The sequence below is a fragment of the Lissotriton helveticus genome, chromosome 7 (genome assembly GCF_964261635.1).
Source record: "Lissotriton helveticus chromosome 7, aLisHel1.1, whole genome shotgun sequence".
Lineage (NCBI taxonomy): Eukaryota > Metazoa > Chordata > Amphibia > Caudata > Salamandridae > Lissotriton > Lissotriton helveticus.
The window spans coordinates 67,655,889-67,669,286 of NC_136068.1; the positions used below are offsets into that span (position 1 = coordinate 67,655,889).

At 45.7% G+C, this 13,398-nt stretch overlaps 1 protein-coding gene across 1 annotated transcript in view; it reads left to right on the forward strand.

Annotated features, from left to right (window-relative positions):
• LOC144768929 (alpha-2-macroglobulin-like protein 1) overlaps positions 1 to 13,398 on the forward strand; it is a 299,902-nt gene that overhangs the window by 167,206 nt on the left and 119,298 nt on the right. The window contains exons 16-17 of the mRNA XM_078652936.1: positions 10,383 to 10,508; positions 10,893 to 11,028. Coding sequence (XP_078509062.1) covers positions 10,383 to 10,508; positions 10,893 to 11,028 — 262 coding nt within the window. The remainder of the gene's footprint in view (positions 1 to 10,382; positions 10,509 to 10,892; positions 11,029 to 13,398) is intronic.

The following is a 13,398-nucleotide window of genomic DNA, read 5'->3' on the forward strand; positions in this document are numbered from 1 at the left end:
GCTTTATACCTAATTGGCATATTAAATTTGCTTCTGTGTTGCTAGAAAAACATTGCTGCATGTGTCCAGGACTTGTAAATTAAATGCTACTAGTGGGCCTGCAGCACTGATTGGGCCACCCACTTAATTTGAATTTTGAATTTTTTTGAATTTAAAAACATTTGTACAGCGCACGCATACCCAACGGTTTCATGGCGCTAGTGGTGATCAGTGGATGGCAGCAGCGACGGATTTAGGGGTAGGCTTGGGTGAACAGAAAAGTTTTAAGATTTTTTAGGAAAAGGGGATACGAGAGGGAGGTGCGTAGAGCGATTGGGAGGGAGTTCCAAAACGTTGGGGCCAGGACAGCGAATCTCACTCCGCCCGCCCTCTGCTTTTTAAAGTGGGGGATGGTAAGAAGGGCCAAGTGGGCCGAGCGGAGTTCTCTGCCTGGGCAGTATGGTTTGATAAGAGAGCAGATGAATTTAGGAGCAGTGCCCGCTCTGGCTTGGTAAGTAAGACAGCCGAGCTTAAACAGGGCACGCTCTCTTATCGGGAGCCAATGCAGGGTCTTGAGTAAATGGGTGACCCGATGATATCTGGGAAGACCATGGATCAGACGGGCCGCCTGGTTCTGCACCAGTTGCAGACGGTGGATCATATATGCAGGGGCTCCGTTATAGACTATGTTGCCATAGTCTATCCGAGATAACACCATGGCCATCATGATGATTTTTAGAGCAGGGGGGGAAAAGAAGCGGGAAACCTTCCTAATCACTCTGAGGGAAAAGAAAGATGAAGAGACCACAGAGTTAACTTGTGGGAGAACCGAAAGCTGGGGATTAAGAAAGATACCCAAAGTCTTCACTTTAGGAACCGGGAGTGGAGGGACACCAAGGGAGGGGGGCCAAAAGGAGGGAGACCAGGGACTGCAGCCACCTCCGGTCAAGACCAGTTCGGTCTTGTCCGGATTGAGTTTGAGGTGGCTGCAGTTCATCCAATCTTGAATAAGGGTCATGGTGGTTTGAACATTCAGAGCGGATGAAGGTGAATGGGATAAATTGAAGATTAACTGGAGATCATCCGCATAATTAAATACGGTGACCTCCAGTTGCTGTAACATAAAAATGAGGGGGAAAATATAAAGGTTAAACAAAAGAGGGAAAGTGATGAGCCTTGGGGGACCCCGCACTCTACCTTGCGGGTGGCTGCTGCAAAATCAGCCAGATGGACACTCTGTGTTCTCTCAGCCAGAAAGGACTGTAGCCAACGAAAGGCTAGGCCCTCAACCCCCGCCGCCCTGACACGGTTAAGAAGAATGGTGTGGTTCACCGTGTCAAAAGCGGCGGATAGGTCAAGGAGAATCAGAGCTTGCGGACGGTTGATGTCGATTCCGTCACGCAGCTTGTCCATAACTGAAATGACCACCTTTTCGGTAGAGTGCAGGGGGCGGAAGCCAGCTTGACAGGGGGAGAGGCAATGATTTGTCTCAATATGAGTACTCAGCGTGGAAGTGATGTGGGTTTCGAGTACCTTAGCAAGGTAGGGGAGGAGTGAAATAGGGCGGTAATTGGAAGCAGAGAGGGGATCAGCGTCCAACTTTTTCAAGATAGGGATGACAACCGCAGATTTATGTGAGATGGGAACGTGACCATAAATAAGGGAGTCATTGAGGAGGGTCAGGGGAGGGGTGAGGCAGACTGAATAGATTTCCCTGAGTATGTTGGCGGGGGCAAAATCCTGAGGCGAGCCTGATTTGACCCGTTGAAGCAGGGGAACGAGGGTATCAATGGTAAGGAGTGGGAAATTGGACAATTTAGCAGAGGGGGGGGGGGGAGAAGGGTCCATGAAAGTGGGGGAGGGTAGGGGAATGTTATGTTTAATCTTTTTGACTTTATCTATAAAAAACTCATTGAGCGAGTCACAGAGGAGTTGGGACGGGGGAATGGTGGACGTGACTCTGGTGGAGGAGGCAAGCTCGTGAACAGTGGAGAAAATTTCTTTCGATTGTGACTCCGCAACCAATATCCGGTGGGTGTAATATTCAGCCTTAGCTTCCAGAATGGTCTTTTTATAGGTATGCAGAGTGGCCAAATAGATGGTTTTTAAGGCAGGATCGTAAGTTCTACGCCAGACTCTTTCAGCCTTTCTAGCAGCAAGTTTTTTCTCTTTCAGATCGGGGGTGAACCAACGGTTGGCTGCGTGGGCCCGTTTTACTGAAAGGCGCCTGAAGGGGGCGAGTTTATCTCCAGCCCTCGTGAGCCAGTTGTTAATTGCGGCAAGTTGGAGGCCGGCTGTCAGGCCAGTAAGGTCCGGGCAAGTCGTGGCCAGGGCCGAGCAAAGGGAGGGCATACTGACCTTACCCCATTTCCGAACCCAGGTATTTTTAGGAAGGGGGGGCTTGATCGGGAGTGATAGAGCAAGGGAGAAGGTGATGGTAAAGTGATCTGACCAAGGGCAGGGTAAGATGATGGGCGAAGTGGATGGAATGTTTAATGTCCAAATTTGGTCCAACGTGTGGCCACGTTGGTGGGTAGGACTGTGAATAAGCTGTACAAAATTCAAATTTTCCATGAGGCTAGTGAATTCCTTGGACTGGGGGCTTTCAGCCGGGTCGGAGGGCCAGAAATTAAGGTCCCCAAGGACAAGTACAGAGGAGTAATTTACTACCAGAGTGGCCAGCAAAGTCTGAATCTCAGGAAGGAACGAGGGAGTAGGCTGGGGGGGGCGGTATATGAGGACAAAAGTAAAAGGGACTTGCTGGGAGGTTGAACGAGCTACAAGAAGGTCAACGTCAGCAATGGGAGGGGAGGGGAGGATATGAAAGGTGATGTCCGTGCGGGCTATTAGCGCCACTCCACCTCCCCGTTTGCCGTCAGAGCGATCCGCACGAATGGCGGAATAGGTAGATGGCAAGGCGGCAAGCACATTGGGGAGGGAGTCGGTCTTGAACCAGGTCTCAGTTAAAAACAGGAGGTCTGGTTCGTTGGTGTCAAGATAATCAAATAGCTCATATTGATGATTTACAGCGGACCTGGTGTTAAGAAGGGTAGCCGAGGTGGAAGGCTGTTGAGTAGGAGGGGCAAGGAGTGATGGGGGGGCAGGAACGGGTATGGAGGCAGATGGAACAGAAAATGATGCAGAACTAGGGGGGTGGGATGGGGGGGAACAATATAGGCCAAGATGTTGTAGGGTGGTAGTCGTGGTAAGATTTAAGCAGCCGGGGGACCATAAGAGGCAAAGCTGAGACGGGGTATAGGTGGTATAACCAACAGCGTCCCGTGCCCCTAGCCCCGGCTGGCTGCGGACGGGCGCAGACGGGCTTAACTCAGGCGCAACTCCGGCGCGCATCCGTCGCGCCCGCTGCGCTCGTCCGCTGCGCTGCCTCATGCTATCCGTATAAGTAGGTGTGGAGCGGCGGGGGGGTGCGGGGCTGAGGTGGAGAACGAAGCCCAAGCCAAGATGGCGCCCGCTGCCACTGGGAGCCCGCAAAGGACCCGGTCAGCCCAGCCGGCAGCTCACCCCTAGATGCCCAAAGAAGTTTAGATGCCTGCACAATTTGAAGGGTAGGTTAAAACAATTTAAAAACAATTGTAGCCAGAAAATCGCCACTGCTCGCAATCAGCGGGGCGGGAGGTGGAAGAAGCAGCAGCTCGCCAAGCGACCGACCAATCAGCCCACTGCCACCGGGCCACTGGTCAGACACGAGGGGAGCGAGGAAACGCGCTGCTAAGTAGGTGTGGAGCGGCGGGGGGGGGGGCGGGGCTGAGGTGGAGAACGAAGCCCAAGCCAAGATGGCGCCCGCTGCCACTGGGAGCCCGCAAAGGACCCGGTCAGCCCAGCCGGCAGCTCACCCCTAGATGCCCAAAGAAGTTTAGATGCCTGCACAATTTGAAGGGTAGGTTAAAACAATTTAAAAACAATTGTAGCCAGAAAATCGCCACTGCTCGCAATCAGCGGGGCGGGAGGTGGAAGAAGCAGCAGCTCGCCAAGCGACCGACCAATCAGCCCACTGCCACCGGGCCACTGGTCAGACACGAGGGGAGCGAGGAAACGCGCTGCTAAGTAGGGGTGGAGCGGCGGGGGGGGGGCGGGGCTGAGGTGGAGAACGAAGCCCAAGCCAAGATGGCGCCCGCTGCCACTGGGAGCCCGCAAAGGACCCGGTCAGCCCAGCCGGCAGCTCACCCCTAGATGCCCAAAGAAGTTTAGATGCCTGCACAATTTGAAGGGTAGGTTAAAACAATTTAAAAACAATTGTAGCCAGAAAATCGCCACTGCTCGCAATCAGCGGGGCGGGAGGTGGAAGAAGCAGCAGCTCGCCAAGCGACCGACCAATCAGCCCACTGCCACCGGGCCACTGGTCAGACACGAGGGGAGCGAGGAAACGCGCTGCTAAGTAGGGGTGGAGCGGCGGGGGGGGGGCGGGGCTGAGGTGGAGAACGAAGCCCAAGCCAAGATGGCGCCCGCTGCCACTGGGAGCCCGCAAAGGACCCGGTCAGCCCAGCCGGCAGCTCACCCCTAGATGCCCAAAGAAGTTTAGATGCCTGCACAATTTGAAGGGTAGGTTAAAACAATTTAAAAACAATTGTAGCCAGAAAATCGCCACTGCTCGCAATCAGCGGGGCGGGAGGTGGAAGAAGCAGCAGCTCGCCAAGCGACCGACCAATCAGCCCACTGCCACCGGGCCACTGGTCAGACACGAGGGGAGCGAGGAAACGCGCTGCTAAGTAGGGGTGGAGCGGCGGGGGGGGGGCGGGGCTGAGGTGGAGAACGAAGCCCAAGCCAAGATGGCGCCCGCTGCCACTGGGAGCCCGCAAAGGACCCGGTCAGCCCAGCCGGCAGCTCACCCCTAGATGCCCAAAGAAGTTTAGATGCCTGCACAATTTGAAGGGTAGGTTAAAACAATTTAAAAACAATTGTAGCCAGAAAATCGCCACTGCTCGCAATCAGCGGGGCGGGAGGTGGAAGAAGCAGCAGCTCGCCAAGCGACCGACCAATCAGCCCACTGCCACCGGGCCACTGGTCAGACATGAGGGGAGCGAGGAAACGCGCTGCTAAGTAGGGGTGGAGCGGCGGGGGGGGGGGGGGGGCTGAGGTGGAGAACGAAGCCCAAGCCAAGATGGCGCCCGCTGCCACTGGGAGCCCGCAAAGGACCCGGTCAGCCCAGCCGGCAGCTCACCCCTAGATGCCCAAAGAAGTTTAGATGCCTGCACAATTTGAAGGGTAGGTTAAAACAATTTAAAAACAATTGTAGCCAGAAAATCGCCACTGCTCGCAATCAGCGGGGCGGGAGGTGGAAGAAGCAGCAGCTCGCCAAGCGACCGACCAATCAGCCCACTGCCACCGGGCCACTGGTCAGACTTAAATAGCACTTTAAACATGTCTCAGGACTGCCATTGCATAGGAGGGAGGCAGTTCCTCTGGAGCAGCAGTAAAGCAGAGTACCAGTTCTTGTAGCAGCACAGCGGCCCTACTTCCTGGCAGAGTATACACAGGTCAGTTGGTGTCTGAGGCCCAGTATTTATACACAGTTGTGCCACTGAAGTGGGGAGAAGCTTCTAGAGGCATGCTTTTGAAGTGCACAGTTGCCCTGCCTTTCTAGCACTGGCTTCACAGTAACTATAGGGGGTCTGCATTTTAAATTGTGAATCCAGGGAGACTAAACATGAACTGGGTACCTATTCCCATTTGGAAATTAAACTTATAAAATGTGATGAGGTAATTTCAATGTTATCCTATGGGGAAGGTATACCTTGCCGTAGTGAAAATCGAATTTAAGAGTTTTTCACTACCAGGACATGTAGAACTGAAAAGTACATGCCCTACTTTTTAAATACATTGCACCGTGCCCAGTGGGCTATTTTGAGATTTTCCAAGAGGTGCCTTATATGTATTAAAAAATGAAGGTTTGGGCCTGGCAAAAGGTTTGTTTTGCCAGGTCAAAATGGCAGTTAAAAACTGTACTTTCAGTCTGCAATAACAGGCTTGAGACATGTTTAAAGAGCTACTTAGGTGGGTGGCACAATAAGTACTGCAGGTCCACTAGTGGCATTTAATTTACAGGCTCAGGGTGCATGTGGGACTGCTCTACTAGGGATTTATAAGTGAATTAAATAAGCCAACTGGGGATAAGCCCATGTTCTAGACAACAAAAAAGGGGGACTGAGGTGGGGGCTTTTTAAAGAGGTCCAGACTCCCTGCCCACCCAGGACGTGTTACAAAAAAGGGAAGTGGGAGTAGTTCATCTATGTTTGTGGTCACCAACCAGTTAATTAGTGGTGGTGAAGGTTGGGGTTAGAGGAGGAAGCGGGGAAAAAGGGGGGGGGTCCTCACACACCCAGCAAGCTAGGTGTCATGCTTCAATATATGGACCTGCTCCTCATTGAGCCGGCGCTGCAATGCTCAAAGGGCACCCGCGAAGGGGCTCTTTACCGGAGATCCTTTGTTCCTCGCCGTATGATGAAGTGCAGGTGTGTGGCCCTATTGTGTGTAGATAGATAAAAGGGGGGGTGTTTTGGTGGTGCAGTGAGTGCGTGTTAGTTAAAAAAGGTTGGATATTCCAAATAGCGTTTTTATTCTGATTGGTAATCCACCTTAATAAAAAAGTATATACAAGAGTGGCAACGGCCTGGGTCGGGGCTATTTATTAAATCTCGTGCTCTACTCTCAGGGGCGACATGTTTCTTGCCCTAGGAACAAAAGATCTCCGGATCTCATGCACTTTAGCACTGGGTAGCAGTAGTAAGGTGCTAAGGCTAACAAAAACAAGATCAAAAAAATATAGTGGAGTAGGGCAAAACGTTTGGGGGAAGACCACCCTAAGGCTGACATGTATAACAATGGCACACTGAAAATTCAACTGTTCTTACCCATCCGAACAATAATAAGTCGAAATATCAAAATTAATTCATACAGCATAATATAATAATACAAAAAAGGTAGTAGATGTAAAAAGAGAAACCACATTTGTCATATGTACATAACTTCATCCTACATGTACTTCCAGTTCCTCGTGCCTATTCAAGCCTTAGGGATGTTTTGTCTGTAAATCAGTGATATACTAATATTCTAATCGCATAAAGTACTAAAACGATTGCCTCCGCCAACATTGTTATAGACTTTGTCAATATAAAAAAACATACGTTTCTGTGAGTTTCTGGCGTGTTTTAAGTCAAAATGTCTAGCCACTGTCTATGCTTCATCAATATGTTTGACAGTCCTTACATGTTCCAATATCCATTTTATTGACAAGGAATATTATAATCCCAAAATGCTTTAAATTGCAGAGACATAGTAATACATATATGCAGTAGTCCAAATTACCTGTTAGAAATGTGTTAATCCGTTTCTTTCTACCAGTGGGTAATGCATATTCTCTAACGTTTGTGGTGTAGCTACAAGTTTTGCATTTCCCCCACAAATTGAAACCTCTTCTCTGTTACCCAATTACTATCTTAGTTATTTTAAGAAAATTTGCGGATCCAATATATCTTCCAGTGATCTTGGTTTCCTATTAGCCACAGATGCTCATATCTCTAACTCAGAGCCTATAACATGATCATTTCTTAGAATATTCCAGTGTTTGTCTGATATACCTCTCATTCTAAACAAATCCTTTTATGTAGGTATTAGTTAAATGGAGCTGTTAGTAGATTATGATTGAGTTGACTCAGACAGCAGCAATTCAAGTTCTTTAGCTGGGTATCCTCTCTTTCTAAATCTTTCAGAGATATTTATTTTCTCCAGCTCAAATCCTGCTTTGGTTTTGCATATTCTTTTTACCCCCAGCTTTTCCTGGTAAGGGATACTGTTGACCAATCTTGTGGGACGATGGCTGTTAAAATACAAGACACTATTGTCCACTGTCTTTTTCCTATACAGGAAAGTAACAATCTCACCGTTACTGATTCTGATACATACATCTAAAAAAACAATCTCAGTAGAGCTGATATTGTAAGTTAATTTCAAATTACAATAGCTTCTGTTGAGAATCTCAATGAACTTGCTAGCCTTCTCTGTTGGGTCATCCCAGATTAAAAAAAGGTTGTCGATACACCTTATCCAGGTAACAAAATATCTGGGGTATTCCTCACTGGAACTTATCAAGGCTACCTGCTCCTACCACCAGTCCTTAAAAAGATTTTCATAGCTGGGGGCAAAGCAGGTATCCATCACAATCCCAGTAACTTGTCTGTAATATACTCAATCTAAAAGAAATATATTATGCTGTAGCCAAAACCTCATCATCTCAATCAGCATCTCAACCAGCAATGTTCATAGAAGTCAGCTGGCTTGCTTTTAGATAATATTCACAAGCCTTTATGCCAGTATCATTATCGATACCGGTATCTAATAAATTCACATATTGTGTTATCATGATGCAAGTGGGAACCCATCTAATGTTGTGTGCGTTTGTAATAAAGTCATCACTATCTCCATAGTATGATGATAAAGAGCACCTAGAAAAGCATATAGGTACATTAAAAGTGATTGATGTAGATGGCTGTGTTTTAAAAAAGGCTTTCATTGGAAGACACTATTGGCCTACCTGGTAAATTGGAGGCAAATTTGTGTATGGTAGAAAAACGATGGGTACATTTTGTAAGAGATCCCAAATATGTTAAAAAAAGTATAAATCTCCTTTTTCGTACAACTTTTATAAACGTTGTAGCAGGTTTATAAGAGTTTTTTAGTTTGAAATCTTTTTATAAAAAAAACCATCAAATTTAGCATCATTTTCCATTTTCTCCTAAGTTAATCCTGCCCTTGAGGCAGGAGCCGAAATGCAGTGGACTCAACTGACAATTGCATCAAGAGCAGGCTGCAGATGGCCTGACAGTCAAACTTTAAATTACTCCTGAGTGCCTTTAGAGCCATGGCCATCAGAAGGCGTGTGGGGATAAGGAGAATTCAGCTGGCAGCAGTGACTTGCCCATTAAGGAAACTCACCTGTGACCACACTCAGGGCTCTTTCAATGTGGGATTGGCTCTGCTCACATCAGTCAGAAATAGACTTTCTAACAATCAATTAAATTTTCTTTGAATTTCTAATTCCCTGAAAAATGAAATAAAAAGCCAATTTGGTGTTCCCTTTGCACAGTTCATATACAGTAAAAAAGTGTTTATATTTTTCAGCTATCACGCCTCATGACAACAGTATCAGGTACATTCAAAGATATTTTGAGTGACAGGCATTTGATACATGATGCAGTAAAACATTGCCTGATTATGAGTTTCAATAAAGACAATGTTGATCCAAACACAAGAAAGATTGGAGTGAGTTGCAACAAATCAGGCATGACCATCCAATGTCTGTGTAGCAGCCTTTCCACAATGTATTAAGCTCTTCATCAGAACTGGATCTTTAGTAGATTCAAATACTTGAATTATTTCCTGCACCCTATATACACTGTGGTAAAAAAAAAAGGCATTTAGTGATCTATTTGAGCCTTGTTCTGAATATCTTTATGTTGCTTGTGCTGCTTTGCTGTGCTGCATCAGTGTTAAAAACTTACATGCAGCTGAAGATGTAAATATAGGTATATTCACACTGCACAAGAATCACTGGGAAATATGGCATGCAATAAGTCAGAAAAAACATAAATTCAAAATGCAAAAGCAAAAGCAGCATTACTTTTTGCCTTACTTTTAAAGCAGCTGTTTGACTCCTACAATATATCAGAGTAAATATATCAAATTGAATACTGAAAAGGGGTGATTTTATGTTAGAGCTAAATACCTTTCATACCTCATCCCAGGAAAATGCTCTGATAAAATAAAATGAAAAGGCTTTAGGTAATCTACCACTGAATTAATTTAGAAGCTTTCATATCCATCAACGCAAATTAGAGCGAACGCAGAGAATTACCTGGAAAAAAACTTTAGTTATTACAGTGTTATTGTGTCATACTAAAAGCTCAGAAAAGTGAAATTCTCTACAGTTACTATAAAGATTCAGTAGATATTTCAACAAGAGAAGGAATAGCTTTCTGGTGTGGTGGATCATCAAAAGAAAGTTGTCTGTTACCAATCTCTATCATTGTGAACCAGCTGGGGTACTTAATGGATGGTTGTTCATTGGGATCTGGGTTCAGAGCACATTGCCTCTTACAGGATTTGAGAGAAAGGTTTCTGGAGTCTGTGGGATAATTGTCCATAAATTATTAGGTGACTCTTCAAATCAATTTCAGCCTGCACTTTCCCACAGTAGAATTTCTTCAAGACCCTTCTCCTGTGTGAAGTGCCACCGGTCTGCAACTGGAGCCAATGTGCCTATGATGGTGCCTATGATGTTGTAAAAGATTTGAACGATGCTAACCTAAATAATCTTTAGGATGCTCTTTGATTTTCATGACCCCTTCTAATATTCGCGTCATATCACTGTGGACTTCCTGTCTCTACAGATCTATGACAGTTTCTTCGCAATGGATCGATGTGGTTATCCACATAAAGTCTCAGAGGAGGACTCAGACCGGTGTCCACACTATAAATTCTCTCTTCCATCTGTGGATGTGCACAGTCTGTTTGAGGTAGGTCTTTCAACACTTTTCAATGACTTGTTCCCATCTCATGAGCTAAAGAGATAAATTGAGGGCAACCGAAGTAGGCTAATCCTAATCTATCCAACAAATATTTTGAACACAAACAATCTGCTGACTTGGTGTTGAACCAAACAGAAAATTCAGTGGAGGAGCCTAAGGATATGCATTTGATGTAGTGGATGATCGGTGATTGTGGCCGTCTAGATAGGTGAATGTTTTTATGTATCTATAAAGATGGAAAAGGAGTGAGTGTAAAGTTTGGATGAGCCAGTTGAAGCCTGAATGAATAAATAATGACGTGACGTTGAATCCCCATTAGCGGAAAGTGTTCTTTCTTACATTTCCTTCTTCTTTTCCTTTTGTGGTAAACAGGAAGCCGGGTTAAAGGTTTTCTCAAATTCCAACATAAGAAAACCCATGAACTGCAGAGGTCCAGCAGGACCATATCAGTCAGAGCCTTCAATGTCTGATGATGAGCCAATGCTGGAGGAGTCATCGGCCATGGCAGGTAAGAGATGTACCTCATTTCCCTTTGCAAATAATGTAACTTGCCCAATATACCAGCCAAGGCTTAAAGAACAGGCCCAGCAGTTATGCCTTCACACATTACTGTACCACTATTTGTGGTAAAGAACCTCTTGGACATTTTTACCTTCCTATCTCACTGTATTACTTTGTGACAAAACAAACATCCAGGGGGTGTATTACACAATGCGGCACATTTTCCTTCATAGCGTTGGGCACACCTTTGAAAAGGTGCGCGATGTGCTAACAAGAAAAGTGCATCATATTAGATTGAATGTGCTGCCCCTTGTGCAGCCACAAACTTGTGCTACCCTGGGGAAAGCACGTTCAAGTGAAATATGGAGCGGCTTTGAAGCAGCAGCTCTGTGTAGACGGCAACCTGCCTGCACTTTCAAGAGGGGTGGGATATCCCCAAACAGGCGGGTGCAGTGAGTGACTGCAGCAAGTATCCAGAGGGCTGCCATCAGGGGGCGCACTGACAGATCGACCCCTTCTGTTTCTACCCTCCTCTCTAACTCTTTGGCTATATGGGATAAAGAACCACTCAGCTAACCCTTTGTACCTATCTCACTGTATCACTTTATGGGATAAAGAATATCCACTGCCGGTGTGCCCCCTTAATATCAAGCCAGGAATATCGTGGAAAATTAATAAAAGAATATCAAGAGGGAAGATTTCTAAATGTGCAGATTGTCTAAACCCAACTCATCAATGTATGTATCTTGAATATATGTATATATCTTCAAGTTATGTAGATGTGGAGTTAGGAATAGTAAATCTATACTTCCTCTATATGCAATTACTTTTCGATATTTTGTTGCTCGATATTTTGACAACGATATTAGGATACCACAATATTCATATGTTCGATATTCCATGATACAATCTCCCTATCGTTTTTTACCCATGTCCCTGCATGATGGTACAAAATGAAGAACATCACGGACATTTCAAGCTGCCCATCTCACTGCATCGAATAAAGAACAATCCTGTGAGGATTCAACCTTCCTATCTTACAGCCTCTCTGCATTAAATAAAGAACACCCTTCCATTTGAACTACCTATCGCACGCTATCACTTTAGTAGATGAAGAAAGTACCCAGTTATTTCACCCTCCCTATTTCACTGTGTCACTGCACAGTACAAAGATCAACTGACACTTTAATTTTCCTTTCTCACAGCATCCTTGAATAAAAAAAGAACAGCCACTGAGACTTCAACCCTCTTATCTCATGACATCACTTCTTACAATACAGAACATCCTCACACTTTTCTGTCTACCTATCCTTCTGATATTTCAGACTCCATTTCTCACAGTAGCACTGCATGGAATAAAGAATGTCCTGGAACTTTCTATGTCTCTATATCACTGTATCCCTGCATGGAATAAATATCATCTAACTCGCCATATAATGAACATACCCAACCATTTGTACCTTCCTGTGTCACTGAATTACTGTGTGGAATAAAGAACATGGCCAGCCATTTGTGCCTTCCTAACTCACTGCATCACTGTATGAAATAAAGAGCATGCTGAGCTATTTGTGCCTTCCTAACTCACTGTATCACTGCATGGAATAAAGACATTTATGCCTTCCTAACTCACTGCATCACTACATGGAATAAAAAATGTGCCCAGCCATGTGTACCTTCCGTTGTCATTGAATCACTGTATGGAATAAAGAACGTGCCCAGCCATTTGTACCTTCATATGTCACTGCATCACTAAAATGGATGCTCAGCCATTTGTGTCTTCCTAGTTTACTTCATCACTGCATGAAATAAAGGACATGCCCACTCTTTTGTACCTTCCTAGTTCACTTCATCACTGCATGGAATAAAGGACATGCCCACTCATTTGTACCTTCCTAGTTCACTTCCTCACTGCATGGAATAAAGGACATGCCCAGTCATTTGTACCTTCCTAGTTCACTTCATCACTGCATGGAATAAAGGACATGCCCACTCATTTGTACCTTCCTAGTTTACTTCATCACTGCATAGAATAAAGGACATGCCCAGTCATTTGTACCTTCCTAGTTCACTTCATCACTGCATGGAATAAAGGACATGCCCACTCATTTGTACCTTCCTAGTTCACTTCCTCACTGCATGGAATAAAGGACATGCCCACTCATTTGTACCTTCCTAGTTTACTTCATCACTGCATAGAATAAAGGACATGCCCAGTCTTTTGTACCTTCCTAGTTCACTTCATCACTGCATGGAATAAAGGACATGCCCACTCATTTGTACCTTCCTAGTTTACTTCATCACTGCATAGAATAAAGGACATGCCCAGTCATTTGTACCTTCCTAGTTCACTTCATCACTGCATGGAATAAAGGACATG